The sequence below is a fragment of the Magnolia sinica genome, unplaced genomic scaffold (genome assembly GCF_029962835.1).
Source record: "Magnolia sinica isolate HGM2019 unplaced genomic scaffold, MsV1 ctg198, whole genome shotgun sequence".
Taxonomy (NCBI): domain Eukaryota; kingdom Viridiplantae; phylum Streptophyta; class Magnoliopsida; order Magnoliales; family Magnoliaceae; genus Magnolia; species Magnolia sinica.
The window spans coordinates 44,719-67,687 of record NW_026682774.1 but is presented as its reverse complement, the minus strand read 5'-3'; the positions used below and the strand labels follow the sequence as shown (position 1 = coordinate 67,687).

General features: G+C 40.8%; 1 protein-coding gene across 2 annotated transcripts; it reads left to right on the top strand.

Annotated features, from left to right (window-relative positions):
- The first annotated feature begins 713 nt into the window (after positions 1–713).
- Positions 714–22,386, top strand: LOC131236075 (anthocyanidin reductase ((2S)-flavan-3-ol-forming)-like). 2 transcript variants are annotated; one of them, XM_058233163.1, is made up of 6 exons: positions 716–926; positions 3,296–3,462; positions 10,569–10,769; positions 17,965–18,124; positions 20,140–20,353; positions 22,154–22,386. In XM_058233163.1, exons 1-6 carry the CDS (start codon positions 761–763, stop codon positions 22,296–22,298), a joined length of 1,053 nt encoding a protein of 350 aa, XP_058089146.1. In that variant the 5' UTR covers positions 716–760; the 3' UTR covers positions 22,299–22,386. The 2 variants fall into 2 exon arrangements, with proteins under 2 accessions (XP_058089147.1, XP_058089146.1); XM_058233164.1 differs by lacking the exon at positions 10,569–10,769 and having other exon boundaries at positions 714–926.
- Positions 22,387–22,969: the final 583 nt, after the last annotated feature.

Sequence of the window (22,969 nt, the reverse complement as noted above, 5' to 3'; positions counted from 1 at the left end):
GAAAATGAGGCACATCTAAAGCTCATATGGACCACACCATAGGAAAAAGGGAATTCAACACTTACCATTAAAAACCTTTTGGGGCCACTGTTTCTTTTGGTGTGGCCATTTGAGTGCTGGATCTACCTAATTTTTCGACTCATGCCTAAAAATATTGTGATAAAATAGATGGACGGAGTGGATATATCATATACATAAACTTTGGGTCCACAAATTTAAACCAGCGTTTTGAACCAATTTCCAAAGTAGAAAGTTGGATGGACTTTTGAAATGGTAATAATTACTCCTTTCAAGGGTATTTACCGACGATGTGAAAAGTCATACACGCCGTAGGAGGAACTTCCTGCCAATGGCTTCCGAAGGCAATCCACTTCTGATAGGATAAGACACCCATGATAGGATAAGACACCTATGATATTTTTCCCACATCGCCCTCTTATGTACAGTTACCCAGACCATCCAAATTGTGGGGCATACTCTAAACGGATAACACCTTGAAGATCAACATTGATCATGCAATCCAACCAATCTATCAAATGGATGGTTATTAATGATCCAAAATTCCAAGGGCGGAAGCAAATGTTACTATTCTCTGTCTACGCTCCATCCACAGCTACAGAGATTTGGAAAAATCTATCTACGGCTGAAGATTCTCCATCATTTTTAAATGGTGGTGAACTAGCATAAGAGTCTGTCACCGAAAGATGTCTACATAAGCTAAAGAAAGCAGAAGCTGAGGCCAGACCAGGAGCGTCTTTGTATGGTGACGGCTCTCATCTTCGTTGGAGGAAGGACAGAAATGGCAACGGCTACGATGGAGAGGAAGAGGGCATGTGTAACTGGAGCCACAGGATATGTGGGGTCCATGCTCGTTAAAAGCTTGTTAGAGAAAGGGTACGCCGTCAACGCCACCGTCAGAGACCCAGGTTCGTCCACCCTCGCAATCTTTCCTTCTCTTCGCATGATACTTCTGAAACTCGGACTCGGACGAGTCAACTCAACTCAATGAAAATTTGAGCTGTCTTTTCAATCTGGCTCCCGTGCTTTGATTAGGTCAGGATCAATAAGACTCGCCCAGGTGGCAGAAAACTCGGTTAACTCGATACACCTTAGTAGGTCTACTCGAAATTAACTCGGACGAGTCAATTCGACTTAGCAAGATCTTATGCTGATTCAACTCGACTCAGTGAGATTTCGAGCCAAGTCTTTTGGAAACTCGCACATGAGCTTGACTACGTCCAGACTCAACAAGACTCGTCTGGTCGGCCTGAAAACCTGGTCGACTCAATACAACTCGGCACGACTTGGGGCAGAACTGCAATGAACCCACATCAAATACCACAATTACATATTATTTATTTTACCATTTCTGACAATTTTAAAATTTTCTCAACAAACTGTATTACTCTAAATCTAATTATTGGTGAACATACTAATCCTCCGCTTGTTCCCTCGTGGAGAATTCACCAGTACTGGAAGCCGTGATTGGATTGGGTTGTCTATCATTTTTATCAAGCTAAGGGCTTGTTTGGAAGACATGGTGAAATTGATATGAGGTTGAATTTGTAAGGGGGGTGACTTGTATTTTCACTTCTGTGGTGGGTGGGGTGTAAAATCATGATCCTCTCCATTAGTTACAATATTGGAAACTGTGATTTGATTGAGTAGCCTATATTTTTTATTTAATTTTCCTCCCAAAAATTATAATCGAATTCACTTCCCATATATAACTGTGGAAACAAATGACCCATGGGAGAATGATGTTATCACCCCCTCATTTTGATACATACGTATAATGGCTTCTTGCTATTTGCTCTTGCCTATACATAATAAAAGAGTGTGAGAAATGATGAGGGAAAAGAGCAATTCTTTTTATCAAAGTAGTGGATGTGTAACATTAGGGGGCTTCGCGTTTCTATTCCAAAGTGATTGGATGCTCTTTGATGTTGCAATATGCAATATGCAGATGTGTTGGTTCTAATAAAGAGATGAAGCAGAAAATCAAGATATTACATACAAAAAATAATAGAAATATTATATAGAGAATCATGGCACTTTATAGTCGCTTTCCTAAAGACAGATTTTCTCTCGTAAGGAAGATCCTTGATGCACTATATCTGAATAAATTTACCATCGGAATACAACAACCCTTCTCCATGATGAACGACTTATATCAGGTGCACATATGATCTCAGCCACACAGACTCAAGCTTACTCTTTTTGCTTTGCCCAATAAAAAATGCAGAGAGAAAACTCAAAGAAAAATGAGGGAAAGAGAGACAAAGAAGAGTCTTTTCTACATATGAAAATTAAATAAAAAACAAAAGCCTCTATAAAGAAATAAGAAATAGTCATCGGAGCTTGAGACACATGCGGGCAGGGCATTATTGAGAAGTCAGCACATTTCGACTTAATAATTATTTGATGGTGCATGGCAACACTCTGCCCATGCATGTATGTAGTGGTAGAGTCAAAGACTAACAACATCGCAGCTTGCTTGGCCTCACCATGACTTGCGAGGATGCCCCCCCTTGCTCCCAATATAAGCAATAAGCCAAAGAGTAGGCTTTAGTTTCTCATCTCCTTTTCAATATAAGACTAAACCAACACCAAAACCACAATACAAGGAAAAATCAATTTATCCTATTTTTAAATCTTTATTTTTTAATTAAGATATCCCATCACAACCATGGCCTGGTGAAGCCAAGAGAACTAAAATGTGGTAGAGATACAGGTACACAAGGAGAGTGATGTTTATGTGGAGGTCATCTATCTAGCGGGCCCTATCATGGATGAACCATGCTCTGAGATAACACCAATCCTACAATCATAGCTTTTGGTTTTCTTGGCTTTTGTGTACTGAATGTGGACCCTCAACCAATTTTGTTTCAAGCCTTCACTTTGAAGGCTGATTAATTTATGATGATCCAATCCATGCATTGTAAGTAAATGGACAGTCCCAATTGATGGTATTGTAGCATGTATGCTTGAGAGGTGAATCACCCCACACATGCAACATACCAGAGCATCACACCCCATTTAAGTAAAATGCATGATCAAAAAAGAAATCACCAAATGCATGCATTTAAGGTAGCATGTGTCCCACCTAATGAGTAGACTAACATGGCTTTTGGGGGGCATCTTCACTGGAGCGGGCGGAAATCTAAAGAGCAATATCAACACACGTCAACATGGACTTATTGGCAAATCCCATTTTGAATGTGTGTGGATTCCCACCTGCTCTCCATTGACATTTTTAAACCAATAACCTAATGCATTTTATTCTTTGGTGCAGCAAATAGCAAAAAGGTGTCCCACCTCTTAAATCTACAAGTCTTGGGGGTTCTAAAACTTTTCAAGGCAGATCTCACGGAGGAAGGCAGCTTTGATGATGCCATCAATGGTTGTGATTTCGTCTTCCATGTTGCCACTCCAGTGAACTTTGAGTCTGAAGACCAAGAGGTAATTAATCATTAGAGATGGAAATTAATTTGGTAAGTAAATATTACTTTTAGAAAGTAAATAAATATATTATATACGATTATTTATAACAATATAAATAAATATATAAATAAATTTCATACACCTGTGTATTAACCATGGATTTATGATGAAAGTTATGGCATAAGGTTGATATTGTCTATTAACCCAATGCGACCCACCTCCTTTTATCCTAGTTGTTGGGGACTGCCCATGAGAGCATAAAACTCCCACAAGTGCAATGTGTTAGACTATTATATTTTGCATGTGGTCTACCTGAAGGTCTGGCCACTAATAGAGTAGAAGGGAAAGGGGTATAATTGTGACAAGTCTTAGATGATGATGATGATAATGATGCCTTAGTAGTATGAGTATATTTTTTCCATGTCATGACAAAATGATGGAAATAACTAACATGATTTATTGGAGTATAGTTGTGAGTGAAGGGGTACATGAATATTTGAAGCAGCATCTTTCTTGCTTATCTACGATCAAGGTATTTCATAATGATATCAAACTGTTGTTACAGTTATGATATAAGTTGACCACATGGTTTGAAAAAAAATGTTTTGGCCCCATGACAAGCCGTCATAGGGGCTGCTATGGGCAAGTTTTTTCCATAACGGCCATTATGCCTCATAATACATAACGGCTGTTATGCCTCGTAATACATAATGGCTATCACTATTACCATTAGGTACCAACCAATATGTCCCTTATGTAACCATTTTGGAATACCTTGCCTTCACCCGCTGAATGTGCGAGAGTTTCTAGCATATAGATCTAAACCAACTTCAAGGTATTGATTGACTATGTACAGATGTAAATCTTACTATTGAAATTCACTTTGGCGAGTTCATTATTTTTTCTACAAACTTATGCCCTTTAAATAGGCTTATAATGATTCAAATTCTTCATATATTATGGTAACAATTGATAGGGATTTTCTCCCCAGGCTCAATCGATCGAGTGCCTTGCTCGACCGGTCGAGGGTGGTGCTCGACCAGTCAAGTAGTGCTCGACTCAAAGTCCAGCGACCAATTGTCTTAAATCTTCCATGCTGCTTGACCGGTCGAAGACTTTGCTCGACTAGTCGAAGTTACACAGATACATGTCCAGATTTTGTTTAGACTGTGTAAATTTGAGGTGGTTTTCACTAAGGTGCGGAAGGGAGTTGCCTACACTATAAATAGGGGTTCCTAGGACTTTTCTAGGTAATGCAAGAGGGTTTCCTAAAGCTTTACAAGGGTTTAGGGCTATCAAAGGTGAGAAAGTGAGAGAGTGAGAGAGAGAGAGAGAGAGAGGAAGCTTGTGATAGAGAGGTTATGCTCGTAGAGGTAATCTACTATGCACTCAACATCTCATCGCTTCTACGTCCTCATAATCGGTGAGCTCTCTCTGATTTTTTTTATTCTCTTATTGTTTATCCACTCCTGTGTGAGTGAAGAAAGTTTGATCCAATCGGTGTGTACTTATGATCGGTTGTAATGTTCTACTTCATAGTGGATTGTTGATCTGGACTAGGTCCTGTGGTTTTTACCTCTTTTAGGATTTTTCACGTAAAAATCTCTTGTGTCGTGTGGTTTATGCTTTGATTTATTTCATTGCTTTATTATCCCATAATTTTAGTGCATTTAGGAAGCTAGATCCTAAGGTTTTGTGCAACGACCCACAACAAAGTGGTATCAAAGTGTTCAAGTTGGTTGAACGGAGTGAGATCGGTTCTGAATTATGGAAGGTGGCTCATCAAGGATGATCAATCTCAATGGTTCTAACTGGACAATATGGAAGGCTAAGATGGAGGACTTGCTTTATTGCAAGGACTTGTATGCTCCAATCTTAGGCATATCAGTAAAAACAAAGTATATGACAGATAATGATTGGAAGAAATTAGACCGGAAGGCGGTGGGGTTTATTAGACAATGGTTGGACGATTCCGTATTCCACCATGTGTCTACAGAGATCTCAACTGCTAGCCTATAACTGAAATTGCAAGGGTTGTATGAGAGGAAGACAGCTGGCAATAAGATTTTTCTGATAAGACAACTTGTGAGTCTCAAGTTCAAAGATGGTGGTTATGTAGCTAAGCACATGAATGAGGTCAGCAATATATTGAACCAGTTCTCCGCTATGAAGATGGTCCTGGACGATGAATTACATATTTTGTTATTGCTTAGTTCACTGCTTGATAGTTGGGAGACATTGGTTGTGTCTCTAAATAACTCTGTGCCAGATGGAAAGGTGTCCATGGAACAAGTAACCATTTGTCTCTTCAATGAGGAGACAAAGAGGAAGTCTCAGGGGTCTACTCAGCAAGAGGCCCTTGTGACACAGGAATGAGGGAGAGAAAAGAACAGAAAAGGCGGGAAGGACCGAGATAAATTAAGAGGCAAGTCAAGTACTAGGAAGGATGTTGAATGCTGGAATTATAACAAGAATGGTCACTATAAGCATGAAGTCGTAAGAATAAGAACGATAAGAAAGGAAAAGGAAAGGAGAAGGAAGATGAATCAAATTCCACTATGGTCGCTTTAAATGGTGACGTTGTAGTTATTCTTTCAGCAGATCATGATGTTTGTCTTATGGCTACGAGTCAGGACATCGACTGGGTAATAGACTCAGGAGTCTCTTTTCATGCGACTTCATACAAAGATTTCTTCACAAGCTACAGGTCAGGTGACTATGGGACCATAAAGATGGAAATTCTGGCATATCGAAGATCATAGGGGTCAGTGATATTTGTGTGAAGATCGATGTAGGCTGCACATTGGTTCTCAGGGATGTGAAGCATATCCCAGACATTCGCCTTAATTTGATGTCAATGGGAATGCTCGATGATGATGGCTATCAAAGCCGATTTTTTGGTGGGCGTTGGAAGCTCATTAAGGGTTCATTGATCGCGGCTAGAGGAAAGAAGTGTTGCACCCTTTAAAAGGCAAGTGTCAGTATGTGCAAGGGTGGGTTAAACACAGTGAAAGATTCAGCTATTGACATATGACATAGGCGTCTAGGCCACATGAGTGAAAAAGGGCTTCAGGTACTAGCGAGTAAGCGGCTCCTTCCAGACGTGATAAGTATACCTCTCAAAACCTATATTGACTGTTTATTAGGGAAACAATATAGAGTTTCATTTGTTAAAACTGCTTCTCATATTAATAAGATGCATGCATTAGATTTGGTTTATTCTGATGTTTGTGGTCCTATGAGGGCAAAAATCTTGGGTGGGGCATTGTATTTTGTCACTTTTATAGATGATGCATCTAGGAGGGTTTAAGTTTATGCTTTGAAATTCAAGGGCGAGGTCTTTGGTGTGTTTAAATTGTTTCATGCTATGGTTGAGAGAGAGACAGGCAAATCATTGAAGTGCATCCGCACTGACAATGGTGGTGAATATATCGGTGACTTTCATAAGTATTGTAAGTCCTTGGGTATATAGCATGAATAGACGGTTCATAAGACCCCTTAGCATAATAGTATGGCTGAGCGAATGAATCGCATCATTATAGAGAGAATCAGATGCATGTTATCTCATGCAAAGTTATCCAAGATGTTCTGGGGAGAAGCAATGCACATGGCAGTGTATTTGATAAACAGGTCTCCATCAGCCTCATTGAATGGAGAAGTACCGAGAAGGTGTGGACTGGACAGGATTTATCGTACAATCATCTCAGAGTGTTTGGATGTAGGACATCTGTTCACGTACCAAAGGATGAGAGGTTCAAGCTTGATATGAAGATCTGGTAGTGTGTATTCTTAGGGTACAGTGATAAAAAGTTCGGTTATAGATTGTGGGATCCGACTGAGAAGAAGCTCATCAGGAGTAAAGATGTGATTTTCTTTAAAGATCAGTATATAGAAGACATTGGTAAGTCAACTAGCCTAGTTCAGGTGAGCTAGAGGATATGGATCCAGTTATTCCTCCTGTGGTGCCTGATAACGGGGGAGTACAACAAGGTGCAAAGGCCGAGGGAGTTCCTACAAAAGATGGACCGAGGGAGTAGCCCCCACTTGATCCACCTGTTAAGCCACCGGTGAGGAGGTCATCTAAGGATAAACAACCATCCAAGAGATACTCGCTGCATGAGTATATTATGTTCACTGATGGGGGAGAGCCAAAAAGTTATTCTGAGGCCCTAGCCGACGAGCATAAGGAGGAGTGGTTGAAAGCTATATAATAGGAGATGGAATCCTTGCATAAGAACCACACGTACTATATGGTGAAACTGCCTAAGGGCAAGAAAGCTCTAAGCAATAAGTCGGTATTCAGAAACAAGATTGAGCAGAAGAATTCACAGACGAGGTTCAAGGCCAGACTTGTGGTGAAAAGGTTCGGTCAGAGGAAAGGTATAGACTTCGAAGAGATATTCTCACCAGTGGTGAAGATGACATCCCTACGGGTATTGCTTGGGTTGGCGGCTAGCATGGATCTGGAGATAAAGCAGTTAGATGTTAAAACTGTCTTTTTTCATGATGACCTAAAAGAAGAGATTTACATGCACCAACTAGAGGGGTTCGAAGTCAAGGGCAAAGAGCATATGGTGTGTAGGCTAAGGAAGAGCTTAATGGTACAAGAAGTTTGACTTATTCTTGTTGAAGCATGAATATGACAGAACGGAGTCGGACAACAGTGTGTTCACGCGCAAGTTCTCAAATAGTGAATTCTTAGTTCTGCTGTTATACGTTGATGACATGCTCATCATGGAAAAAGACATCAAGAAGATTGATAGGCTGAAATAGGAGTTAGGCAAGTCGTTCGCGATGAAAGACTTAGGCCCAGCTAAGCAGATCCTAGGAATGGAAATAACCCGTGATAGAAGCAGCAGGAAGTTTTGGTTATCACAAGAGCGGTATATTGAGAAAGTCCTAAAGCAGTTGAATATGAATGCAGCGAAGCCGGTCAGTACTCCACTAGATGGTCACTTCAGATTGAGCGACAGGCAGTGTCCCAAGATGAAGACAGAGGTTGATGATATGTAAAGATACCCTACCCGTCAGCAGTAGGAAGTTTGATGTATGATATGGTGTGTACACGCCCAGACATAACATTTGCGGTTGATGTTGTCAGCTGGTATCTTGCCAATCCTAGCAAAGAGCATTGGGTAGCGGTGAAATGGATACTGCGGTATCTAAGAGGCTCATCCAGGTTGAGCCTATGATATGGTGACGAAAAATCTGTGTTAGAGGGCTACACAGATGCAGATTTGGCACGTGACATAGACTCCAGAAAGTCTACATCAGGGTTCATGTTCACATTTGTAGGGGGAGCGGTCTCTTGACAAAGCAAGCTATAGAAGGTCGTAACATTGTCGATGACAGAGGTCGAGTATATTGCGGTCACAGAAGCATGTAAAGAGATGCTTTAGATGAAGAGGTTCTTACAGGAACTTAGCCTGAAGCATGAGTAGCACGTGGTCTATTGCAATAGTCAAAGTGTTATACACTTGAGCAAGATTCCAAGTCAGCACTCCAAGTCGAAGCATATAGAGATTCGATATCACTGGATCAGGGATACTTTAGAACTGAATGTGTTACAGCTTGAGAAGGTACACATAGACAATAATGGGTCAGACATGATGAGTAAGACTTTGCTCAAGGGCAAGTTTGAGGTTTGTAGAAACTGGGCTGGCTTGAAGAATGAGAATTCCTCTTAAGTCGAAAAGGGGGAGATTTGATGGGAATTTTCTCCCAAGCTCGATCGGTCGAGTGCCTTGCTTGACCGGTCGAGGGTGGTGCTCGACCAGTCGAGTGGTGCTCGACTGAAATCCAGCGACCAATTATCTTAAATCTTCTGTGCTGCTTGACTGGTCAAGGACTCTACTCGACTAGTCGAGGTTATGCAGATTCATGTCCGGATTTTGTGCGGACTGCATAAATTTGAAACGGTTTTCACCAAGGTGCGGAAGGAAGTTGCCTTAACTAAAAATAAGGGTTCCTAGGGCTTTTCTAGGTAATGTAAGAGGGTTTCCTAAAGCTTTACAAGGGTTTACTAAAGGGTTTAGGGCTATCAAAGGTGTGTGTGTGTGTGTGTGAGAGAGAGAGAGAGGAAAAAGAGAGAGGAAGCTTGTGGAAGGGTGGGTATGCTCGTAGAGGTGATCTACTGTGCACTCAACATCTCAGTGCTTCTACGTCCTCGTAATCGGTGAGATCACTCCTTCTTCTTTTATTCTCTTATTGTTTATCCACTCCTGCGTAAGTAACAAAGATTTAATCCAAGCGATGTGTGCTTGTGATCGGTTGTAACGTTCTACTTCATAGTGGATTGCTGATCTGGATTAGGTCTCGTGGTTTTTACCTCTTTGAGGGCTTTCCATGTAAAAATATCTTGTGTCATGTGGTTTGTGCTTTGATTTATTTCATTGCTTTATTATCTCATAATTCTGGTACATTTGGGAGGCTAGATCCTAAGGTTTTGTGCAACGGGCCCCAACAACAACTACACTGGAGAATTACCCACAACTCTCCCAGATTGGAATATCCTTAACATCCTATGTTTGGCTTTTTCCATGCCATTGTTGTATTTTAATCTTAACCATTTACTTTTTAGTCATTAATCCAAGGGTTGAGCCCATTTGATCATGTATAACTTTTGGAATCACCCATTTCAGTAGAGCCCACCATATGATATTATTGATTCGTGTATTTATAACTTAGAGTTCTTTATTAGATGGTGGGAGATATGGGTGCACCAATCCTCCATGCACACAGTGCACACACAAGGTTTTCCTGATAGTCCATTTAGAACGTGATCTTCAGTCCTCTTTATAATCCATAATTTCTCTACTTCACATGTATTTTCATGGGGTTTGATTGTTCATTCATCACGTGGGCCACAGTTTTGGAACAAGTGGACGGCTTAGAGAGTCTTGGCCGAGCTTTTCGATCCACCATTTGTTTCATATACCAAAGCCCACACAATGACAACACTGGCCTAACTTTAAGAAAGGGATGTTGGTCGCCTGTTAGATGGTGTAGATCTTGAACTCGTCTAACACATCAACACATGTGGGATCATGAAAGTTCTAATATTATCATTATGGTATTGTTACATTTCCTTCCATATTGTATTTATTCATTATTTATGATTGTAGAATGACATGATCAAGCCAGCAATCAATGGGATGTTGAACGTTCTGAAATCATGTGTTAGAGTGAAGACTGTGAAGCGTGTGGTCTGCACATCATCAGTGGCTGCTGTGTCATCGAACAATCTCAATGGGACGGACCATGTCCTTGATGAGGAGAGCTGGTCCGACGTCAAGTATTTGACCTCTGAGAAGCCGTTTACTTGGGTAAGTTGGTTTTTGTTTTGAGTTGGCTTGGCCAGACTCAGTTTGACTCGCTACAAATCAGGGTTGTTAATGGGCTGGGCTAGGTTTTGGGCTGATCATTGAGATCCATTGGTAAAGCCCAGGACTAAGTTTTAGGCCCAATAATAAAAATTTAAAGGCTTACACTTGGATAGAAAGCACGCCAAGCCAGCCCAGGCAGACTGGGGGTCTTTAATCATGCCTCAGTCTCATAAGAGTTTCAACACATGGTTATGGGCTCGGGTACCCCTTGTGGTGTGAGTTCTGTGTTAAAAAAGAAAAAGAAAAAAAAAAGAACAAAGAGAAAAAGAAAAGAAAGGGGCCAAGCTGATTGATTTCACATGGACTGAGTATTACTGTGGTGAACCTAGCCTGGCCCAAGTCTGATCTGATAGCTTATGGTTCTGATTTGGTCATGCCTCAGCTTGGCTCATTTGAAACTTTTATTTCTTTTACATTCAAGCAGCCAATCCTTCATTGAAAAGATTCTTAAAAAAGCTAAAATTATGAAGAAAAAAAGAAGAAGACCACAACTAATTTTGAATTTCAAAAAGGATCCTTCTACTGTATGGATGGCAAAATGACCAAAATCCGATTGACTCTTCTTCTTCTTCTTCTTCTTCTTTTTGATTTTTTTAAATTTTTTTAAAGGTTAAGTGATGTAGTAGAGTATTTGATCTAGGACGTGGATCAGGCACGTTCCTAATATGATGGGAGTAGAGTATTTGATGCAGGATGTCGATCAATCACGTTCCTAATACAAATGAATTAGAAGTAGCCCAAAGGGAAATTAACAAAATTTAGCATAGTTAGATCGATCAAGGTCGATCAAGTCGATGGATCGAAACTCATGTAATTTTTTTTTTTTGTTTTAGTCTCTAGATGTTTTTGGGCGATTCCAATAGATCAATCGACCGATCGACAATCCGACCATCGAACAACAGAAACTTACGTGTTTTTCAAATTTTGTTTCCTTATTTGTTTAGGTCTCTTCTAATTGTGTCTTAGGGTTTGTTTAGGGTTATTTAAGTATACAAACTCGTTTATTTTAGGAGACGTTCAATTAAATTCAAAAAAAAAAAACTATTTTATTTCTTATGTCGATTCAAGGTATTATCACTTGAGGAAGACGTTGCTCGTCCTCATCACGCCCTTCCCTGCATCAGTTTAGTATCAAAGCGAGATTTTTCTTTAGATCAATTGCTTCTAACGACGAATCGGGCAACAATCTCATTTTCGGTACTCTAGAGAATTATCCTTTAACAGCAACAACTTTTGAGGCAACACAGTGGGAGAATCAGTAAGTCATGCAAGGGATGCAGGCTACTGTTGACCACATAACAGAGGCATTAGGAAAACTCCATATTCATGGCAATGATCTGCCTCGAGTAGGTGCTAGAATTCACAACCGTGTTGATCGTAGGGTGATGCCGGCGTTGAATCACAGAGTCTCGCTTAAGGATGTGGGATCCTGTAAGGAGGAGATTGATAACATGATCCTTCGATACCCCGGATGAGGCGGCAATCGGGTTGATCGGACGGATTGAGATTTCAGGATGAAAGTCGATCTTCCTAACTTCAATGGCCAACTCCACATCAAGGACTTTCTCGATTGGCTACTTGAAGTTGAGTGCTTCTTCAACTATGTGAACATCCCTGAAGAAAAGAAAGTTAAACTTGTGGCTTACAAGTTGAATGGCGGAGTTTTGGCAATGTGGGAATGGCTTCGGCTCACACGGACGAGACAGATGAAGGCGCCAATTTGCACTTGGTAATAGATGAAGTAGCTAGTGCGCGCGCAATTCCTCCCCAACAATTATGATCAGGTATTATTTGAATAATACCAAAATTTTCGTTAAAGTAGCTAATCAGTGAGAGATTACACAGAAGAATTCTACTATTTAGTGGTTCAAAATGATTTAGTTGAGACTAAATCGCAGCAAGTCGCTCGATTTAACGGTGGTTTGCGTGTTACAATCTAGAGTTGGTTTTAGATGTAGCCCGACCTAAGCAAAGACGCAGCTTAAACGATCCAATACATAGGCCTATCCTGCTAATAGGGTTGACACTACGGGTCCTTCACAGAGAGCACCACAGGCCAAGGGAAAAGAACCGGTAAGGGGGTCCTCAACCTCCTACACCCACAAACTGAGAGTCATGGAGTGGACAAGTGAGATCCCAAAGAGCAGCGAATTATTGTCGGTCCAAGCAGGATCCCGAACCCCTACGGTCAGCCAAGGCCAGATCATTGTTACCGATGTGGCGAACCGGGTCACCTATCAAATGTGTGTCCTCAGCAGCAAGTGTAACCTAATTATTAATGATGGAAGCACTAAAAAATAAAAGAAGATCTGAAGGTTTATGAAGTAAACACACCATGAATGATGAAGTGGACGAAGTAGTTTAGGTTCCGTAAGATCACGATGAATCTCTAGTAGTGAGAATGTATACGCCAAAGAAGGAGATACACCCACAACGTCATAATATCTTTTGAATAAGGTGTACAGTAAATTAAAAAAGTCTATGATGTGATCATAAATAGCATGAGTAACAAGAATATCATCTCCAAAGTCATAGTGGAAAAGTTACAGCTAAAAACAGAAAAACATTTCTCCCCATACACAATCGACTAGATTAAGAAGGTCAACAAGACGAAAGTAACTGAACAATGAACTATCTCTTTCTTAATTGGTAAACATTATAAGGACCAAGTGTATGTGACGTAGTTGATATAGAGGCTTGTCTTATATTAATTGGTCGACTGTGGAAATCATATCATGATACCACTCATAGAGGATGAGATAATTTATACAAAAAAACCATATTCGCGCCCTATAGACCCAGATGAGCAATCCGAAGCTTCTAAAGTGGAACAACGTTCTCTCCTAGCCATACGAGACTTAGTGAAGGAGTCCAATGAGACGGGAAAGGTCTTTGCATTGGTTGTGAAGGGTGAAGAGGTAGAGCTCACAATTATACCAGAAAAACTGAAACCATTATTGCGAGAATTTAAGACAATCTGGCCCAATGAACTTCCCGATGGGTTGCCTCCCATGCAAGAAAGAGAACATCATATCGACCTTATCCTAGGGGTTAGTTTATCCAATCTCCCTCATTATCAAATGAACCCAAAAGAGTGTGATATTTTGTAAGTACAAGAAAAGGAATTAATTCGTAAGGGTCTAGTGAAAGAAATTATGAGTCTAAGTATCGCAACAACTCTATTGACATTTAAGAAGGATTAAAGTTTGTACATGTGTATAGATAACGAAGCAATAAATAAAATAACCTTAAAGTGAAGATTTCCTATGTCACAACTAGACGATATGTTGGACATGCCGAGGAGGGTGAAACTATTTTCCAAATTGGATTTGAAGAGTGGCTACCATTAGATCCGTATTCGAATGTGTGATAAGTACAAGACCATATTTATGACCAAGGAGGGTCTGTATGTATAGTTGGTCATGCCCTTTCGGACTCTCGAATGTGCCTAATATGTTTATGAGAGTAATGAACCAGGTTCTAAAACCATTCATTGGATGATTCATAGTGGTTTATTTCGATAATATTTTGATACACAATGAGAGCGACGCAGACCATGTGAGGCATCTCAAACAGGTGCTTCAAGTGCTCGTAGAAAATAAGTTATACCTGAATTTGAAGAAGTATGGCTTCTTGACAGGGAGCCTCTTATTTTTAGGATTTTTCGTGACATCTATGGGCATCCATGTGGATGAAGAGAAGGTGAAAGCCATTAGAGATTGGCCGATTCCAACAAACATTTATGAAGCGTGAAGTTTTCACGAGTCGGCGACGTTCTATCGTCGGTTTGTGATGAACTTCAATACCATCGTGGCACTAATCACCAACTGCATGAAGAATGGGCATTTTTTAGTGGACCGATAAGATTGATAGAAGTTTTGCTAAAATTAAATAGAGGTTGTCTACTACTCCGGTTCTCTTACTTCCTAACCTTGATAAATTATTTGAAGTTGAATGCGATACTTCGTATGTTGGAATTGGGGGTGTGTTGTCTCAAGAGGGCATGCTAGAAGCCTTCTACAATGAGAAACTTAGTAATGCTAGTAAGAAATGGTCAACGTATAAAATACGCAGTACACAAAGTCAGATAACAGAACAAGGTGGTTGATGCGCTTAGCCGATATGCAGCCTTGTTGATCACCATGAGCAACGAGGTTATCAGGTTCGAGTACCTTAAGGACCCATATGTCGATGACGACAACTTCAAGGGTGCATGGATTAGATGTCAGGAGGATCAGTCTAGTAACCTCCATATTCAGGACGATTTCGTCTTTAATGAAAATCGGTTGTGCATTCTACAGAGTTCATTGCGAGAGCATTTCATTAAAGAGCTACATGGAGGTGGCCTCGGTGGTCACCAAGGGCAATACAAAACAATAGCTCTCTTGGAGGAGCATTACTAATGGGCAAAACTAAAATGGGATATTGGAAAGGCAGTGCAACAATGCCATGTGTCAGGCATCTAAGGGACGATCACAAAACACGAGCCTATACACTCCATTGTTGGTACCTGACGGCCCTTAGGAGAATTTGTCTATGGACTTTGTGCCCGATCTTCTATAGATCCAGTGTGGAATGAACTTGGTGTTTGTTGTGGTCAATATATTCTTCAAGTTGGCTCATTTCATATTGTGCAAGAAGACTCTCAACGCTATACATGTCGCAAATTTATTCTTTTGAAAGGTCATATGATTACATGCATGGTGTCCCAAAATCTATCACTTCAAATTGTGACACTAAGTTCCTCAGTTACTTTTGGACGAAGATACAAAGTATGGAAAGGTGTCTACAACTTCCCCACCCGGGCCTACCCCCCAACCTAGAGTAGCTAGATGGGGAAGTAAAATCAATCCTTGTTCATACATGGGTTTCTCTGGTAGAAATGAGCCACTTCAAATAGGTTCATTGCTCCGGCCCAAAATACGATTAATCCAACATGGGCTACGTGAGCTTCGAGTAGTTTACCGGACAAATTGATAAGTCGGGCATTCCCGGCCCACCAAGCGAACCCGGTGGTTTCTTGGTCACGACCAACTGAAGATAAAGTTCCATTAAAGAGCGTTTCCATGGGTAGAACCTCCTCTCAGGGAATATAAGGTTTTCATGAGGCTGATCCTGAGCTGCCATCCAAGCACGAATACCTTCGTTTAAGAGAATATTTTTGGTGTAGAAAGTCTCAAATTCAGGATCTTCCACTGCACGGATTTCCTGGGAAACGAAGTCATAGGCACGTAGGTTCAGAGCCAGAGGCAATTTGACACCAATGTATAGTTTAACAATGCAAAACATCCGCATATAGTTCAGCAGCGCAAAACATCCGCATATAGATGGGCAAACTAAAGTGGTGAATCATACACTCGGGAACCTTATATGATGTATCTTAGGTAATAAGCCCAAGTAGTGAGATTTTTCCTTAGCACAGGCAGAATTTGCGTTCAACAATATGCAAAACCATTTCACCAAGTGCTTGTTTGAAGTTATGTACAGACGATTACCTAAGCATGCCCCTAATTTAGTTCCATTTCCTAAGCTTCAAGGCGTGAGTGTTGTTGCAGAACATATGGTAAATCGAATCATCAGTGTACACACTAATGTTCAAGCCAAGTTTTAAGCATCCAATGAAAAATATAATGAAATGTCTGACACATGTCAGCGGCCTGAAGGTGTTCAATGGATTGCAACCATACATTTTTCCTAATCAATAAATGTTTTATTAAAAAAATAAAAAATAGTCTGATCCACCACGTGGCATCCTTCTTTTTCTTTTAATCAAAACAACATAAAAAGTCACATTAATGATAAAACATTTCCATTTCCCTCATTTTTCATGATTTTCCTTATAGCCAAACAAGTCATTCTCTTCTTTTATTGGATCTTTCATGTCTTTTAGGGCCTATTGGGATACTACCAAATAAGTTACTTATTAACTTATTTTAAGTTATTAAGTTAATTTTTTCACTTAAGTTAATTCGATAAGCATAATTATAAAGTAACTTAATGCTAAAAACTACTTATTTTAATCATTTCTTTTATAGCTTTTTGACTTAGCAGTTTTCTAGTTTTCTCTCCTGAGTCAGCATCCATGTTAAAAGGTGGCTCTCTCTCTCTCTCTCTCTCCTTATTATAGGAGGCCCCATATGATGTACTGCCCCCATCAAAGGTGGAGCCCATATGATGGACACTTTATATCAAAGGGTAGGCCCCACATGATTGATGTCCCACATCGAGGTGGACCTTAAATGATGGACGGTCCACATCAAAGGTTGGCCCTTAATGATGAATGGCCTACATCCAAGGCAAGCCGTGCATGATAGACAACCCACATTAAAGGTGGGGCCCACATGATGGACAATCCACAATGAAGGTGGGGTCCAGATGATGGATGGTCCACATCAAAGAAGGGCTTCACAGGATGGATAATCCACATCAAGATGGGCCTCACATGATAGACGGTCCCCATCAAACATCATCCCTGACAATGAGTGGCCCACATCAAAGTCGGACCACATATGATGGACGGCCCACATCAGAGGTTGGGCCCACATGATGGGCAGTCAATGGGATGGGATATGGATATTAAAGGTGAACACCACTTGATAGACAATAACAGTGATGGTGGGCCCTACTTGAGGGATTACCAACTTCAAAGCTAGGCCTTACATAGTGGACAATGCAAATTAAAGGTCCCTAATGATAAATGGCTCACATCTAAGGTGGTCCCTGCACAATGGTGGCCCACATTAAAGGTGGGGCCCACACAATGAACAATCCACAATATCAAAGGTTGGCCCCACATGATTAGTAGAGAATATATAAGTTGACCAAACAAACTTAAGAGATAATTAATACTTATGCGATGTTGAAAACAAAACGTGCTTTTTTATTTATTTATTTTTTGCTGACAAGTATATTGTTTACCAACTTAACAAGTGGAAATGAATGTATTAGTAACTTATCTAAAATAACTTACAATCCAAATACTCCCTTGATAACCACTGTTTACCAACTTAATTACAAGTAGAAATGAATGTATAAGTAACTTACAATCCAAATACTCCCTTGGTAACCACAGTAGAGACAGAAACTAACTACATGGGGGAATATTACAAAATTAATGTAAAATAAAACAATGCAGGGATATGGAGTGTCAAAAACCCTATCAGAGAAGGAAGCATGGAAATTCGCTAAAGAAAACAACCTCGATATCATCACCGTTGTTCCTGTTGGCATCCTCGGCCCTTCTATAACTCCTGAGGCTCCAGGAAGCGTCCAGATGCTTCTATCCTTACTCACAGGTGAGATCTAGAATACGAAATGTGTTTTATGGTAAGTGCTATATGTGTCCATACGTGCCATCAACGGGCACAAACATCATGAATGGTCACGTTACAACGGGTTCAAGCTATGTGGGGCCACAGTGATGAATGAATGCCATCAACCCGTCCATTAGATAGTCTCCAGCATGTTAAGCCTAAATCCCAAAATACAGCTTGATTCATAACTCAGGTGGGCCACGCCAAAGGAAAAAACTGGAGACGTTAGGCAGGGGTGCACCCAGCATAGAAACTCGCAGATGGAATGTGAGGTCCATCGTTTCGTATTTATGTCATCCAACCCATTCTTCCTGTTTTTATTGCCCACTCGGATGAAGGGATACAGAGAAACTCAATGCATTAAAAGAACTAAGGTAGGCCACAAAGTTTTCAACATGATTGTATCCCATCTGGGTTTTAAATCAAGATAACTCGTGGAATGTACAGTGAAAATGAGAAGAGGCACCAGATGCACGGTATGGATTCACATCCACATCAAGAGTGGCCCCCCATAGCTTCGAACATATGGCATGTAATATATCGGACGCGGTTTGGCTGGTGGGTAGTGATAAAGTCAGAACCCGCCCGACCCATGACCGACCTGACATTGGGTTGGGCTCGGGCAGGATGTATCGTGTTTGGTCTTGAGCTTGGGCTATATAAACACTAACCCGATAAAGGTCGGGTCGGGCTTGGGTTGAGGTCTCAGGTTGCCCGACCCAACCCGAGAACCCGATCAATATGTAAGTTATAAACTGTAATTGAGTGTGGATCATCTGTGCTGAAGGCATAGGAAATTCCAGTGCCAGCAGGTCTCATTGGCCCACGCCATTTCTAATGATTCAAGCTAACAAGATATGCCAAATTTTTCTCGCAAATAGATTGTGTACTGCATAACATAACCTTTAAAGTAGTCCTAAATTTTAGCTTGTTAGTTTAGAAAAAATAAAATTCTTTACCATAGATAACTACATTTATAGTTAATAAAATTGTAGGTACAAAAAATAAGAAGTGCATTGAAATATAATAGACTAATGTAATAATGAAAATATTAGCATATAGGCCCGACCAACCCACCTAACCTGTCCGAGCCCACTTGGGTTGAGCTTGGGTTGAGAATTTTCAACCCGAGGTTAGGTTGGGTTGAGGTATAGGAACCTTGGGTTGGGCCAGGGTTCAGCACCAACCCGCCTGAATTTCAGCCCTACTGGTGGGTAGTTAGTGGTCGGTGCTATGTGGACCCACCATGAGCTATGTGTTCTATCCACGCCGTCCATCCATTTTGAAAGATAATTTTAGGCCTTTTTACTAACAAAGAGGTAGATATAAATCTCAAGTGGACCACACCATGGGAAAGCAGTAGTGATTAAATGTCCACCATTAAAAACCTCCTAGGGCTTACTGTAATGGTTATTTGACATCTAACCTGTTGATCAGGTCATACAGACTACTTGGATGAAGGTAAAAAATATATATCATCTTGATCCAAAACTTTTGTGGCCCCAAGAAGTTTTTAATGGTGGGAATTCAATCAACACTGTGGGGTCCACTTGATGTTTGGATCAACCTCATTTTTTGGCTCATACCATAAAATGATCTGGAAGAATGGGTGGACGGAATGAATGAAATACATACATCACGGTGGGGCCCACAGAGCACCTACCACTAGCCAATCCGTTTCCCAACAGTGGGCCCCACTGGCCTGTACACGTCTCCACAAGTGCCAAGATGGCACACACGTCCATTTGGTGGGCCACATTAATGTAAAAAATCAACGGATTAAAAAGGTGACGCAGCCGTCCATTTGTTTCCTACTCCTCTGGCCCACCAGATGATTGGCCCAACCTCATTTCTTGTACTCAGTCATATACAAGCTAGTTCTCACTTGATGGACGGTTAGATGTCCCACCACACGCACATGCGAATACACGTACAAGATCTAGACCGTCCGTTGTTTGTATCGGAGCATTTTCATAGTTTACGGCTGGCATTTGTAGGGAACGAAATCATGGTCAACATTTTGAAAAGCCTTCAGCTGATCTCGGGGTCGATTTCCCTCGTACACGTGGAGGACGTATGTAGGGCCCACATCTTTGCAGCGGAGAACGAATCAGCTTCCGGCCGTTACATATGCTGCGCTGTTAACACGTGTGTCCGGGAACTTTCAAAATTCCTCTCAAAACGATATCCACAGTATAATGTCATCACTGAGTAAGCCTTCTGATTTTCTTTCATTTTCTCTTCCAATCTATGTTTTAGAAAACATCCATCAATCCACACCGTCCAATGATTCCAACATGGCTTACCCTACCTTTTTTAAAATGCCATCTCCATTGGGTGGCCCATCTACTGTAAGGTTCGTGTTTGCTACAAATGGAATTTGATTGCCTGCGACCCCAACTGCAGGGACGCGGTTTGGCTGGTGACGCAGCCATCAGCCAGGTCGATAGTGGTCGGTGCTATCTGGACCCCACCATGATGTATGTGTTTTATCCACGCCGTCCATCCATTTTGAAAGATAAATATAGTTCTTGATCTCAAAAATTAGGTATATCTAAATCTCAAGCGGACCACGCCATTAAAAACCTCCTGTGGCCCACTGTAATGGTTATTTGACATCTAACCTGTTGATTAGGTCATACAGACTTGGATGAAGGGAAATATATATATATATATATATATATATATCAGTTTGATTCAAAACTTATATGGCCCCAGGAAATTTTTAATGGTGGGCATTCAATCAACACTGTGCGGTCCACTTCAGATTTGGATCAATCTCATTTTTCGGCTCGTAGCATAAAATGATCAGGAAGAATGGGTGGACAGCATAGATGAAGCACATACATCATGGTGGGGCCCACAGGGCACCGACCACTAGCCATTGACTAGTGGCAGGGGAAATAGCCAATCCCTTTCCCAACAGCGGGAAGTTTCTGGACGCGGATTAGATACTGACAGGTTGAGTAGCGAGTCCGCTACTGAAGTGACGTCACCAAGTTCTGTGGGTCCTATTATGATGTATGTGTTGTATCCACACCGTCCATTCATTTTTGAGATATCATTTTAGGGCATGAGCCAAAGAATAAGGTAAATAAAAATCTTTATTGGACCCCACCACAGAAAACAGTGGGGAGAGTGATTCCCACCGTTGAAACAATCCTAAGGCCCACCATAATGTTTATTTGAAATCCAACCTGTTGAAAAGTTAAAAAATACATGAAAGAAGGGAAAACACAAATATCAACCTGATCTAAAACTTTTGTGGCCTTTAGAAGTTTTTAATGGAGGGCGTCACTGTCCTACTGTTTTCTGTGCTGGGGTCCACTGGAACATTGGATTTAAATCATTCTTTGGATATTTCCCCAAAATGATCTCTCCAAATGGATGGATGGCGTGGATACTGAACATACATCATGGTGGGTCCCACGGAGCTTTGGTGACGTCACTTCAGTAGCTAGCCTGGCTACTCAACCTGTCAGTATCTAATCCGCACCCGAAGTTCCTGTGGTCGGAAGCTAGGTGGGTCCCACTGTGATGTTTGTATAAAATCCATCCAGTCGGTTCGTCAGTTTTTCCACTTCATGTTAGTTCTTGAGACCAAAAATGAGGCCGATCCAAAACTTAAGTAGGCCACACGACAGGAAACAGTGGAGATTGAATGCCCACCATTGAAACATTTGGGTCACACTAATATTTTTCTTTTTTAAGTTCATCCAAGTGTAATGAACTTATGAATGGTTTGGATGGCATATAAACATCACGGTGGATCTCAGAAATATGGACAGGGTATATTTCTCACAAACATCAAGGTGGGCCCCACCTGGCTTCCCAGTGCAGGAACTTCGGCATTCAGGGCTACAATTTGCATCCGGTACAAATGTGACACGTAGCCTGCAAGTACCTTTGTGCTATCATTTCTCTCCATCGTGAATTCTTCATCATCCATGTTACCTTGGTCGATCCAGATTTATTGCCTGAAATGATTTTGAATCGTGTGATCTATTCCAGTTTTGGGGATTTTCCAGCGAATCTCAAGTCGATCTTCTCCTCAGATAAGCTGATTAAAGCTGGATTTAGCTACAAGTATGGGATCGAAGAAATGTACGATGAATCGGTGGAGTACTTGAGGGCTGTTGGAATGTTGGCCAATTGAGAGCTATATCTTCTTCCATGCTCCTGCAAACTACAGTTTGAAAATTGGTTTATTCTCTCTTAAGAAAGAGCTTAATGTGATGAAATGCCTGATTATCTACCAAATGTGGGCCATTCATTAGGTAGGGCCCACAGATGACATGCCCTGAAAAGGTATGAATTAGGAAGTGTAGATACATATAAATGAAATATGTATGTTAGTGCATATAAATTAATTAGGTATACCTTTAGCACTATATTCCACACTGAAGCCTGAGCACATTTGTGATGGGTTGGACAGTTCAAGCCAAACTCATTTATGATTAAATGGGTAATGTTGGATCAGGTTTGGGCTAGACAAATTTTAAGAGGGCCATGTCGGTCCAAAGTATAATCGGATGGTATTAAGGTTGACATAGACTCAAAAAGAATTCTCTAATGGTTAGATAAGTTTAAACTAAATAAGTGTTGTTGATGTCTTAAATTTGTTAATAGATGGAGTCTATTGATGCCATCAATAGATGCTTGACCCATCAACAAAATTTGAAAAATTTATGTTGGTTGTTGGAATGTTTTGGTGTTGTTTCTCAATGGCATCGAGGGAAGTTCGTTGCCACAACAAATACTCGATGGGGTGCTGATGCCATCAAAAGTCTCGTTGAAGATGCGTGCAAAATTACGTAAGTGTGTAAG

Excerpts from the sequence above, each read along its gene's own strand:
- LOC131236075 (XM_058233163.1), top strand. The coding sequence starts at position 761 with ATGGTGACGGCTCTCATCTTCGTTGGAGGAAGGACAGAAATGGCAACG. Across the intron at positions 3,463-10,568 it reads TTGAGTCTGAAGACCAAGAG|AATGACATGATCAAGCCAGC; the intron begins GTAATTAATCAT and ends TTATGATTGTAG. Across the intron at positions 18,125-20,139 it reads GCTTCTATCCTTACTCACAG|GGAACGAAATCATGGTCAAC; the intron begins GTGAGATCTAGA and ends TGGCATTTGTAG.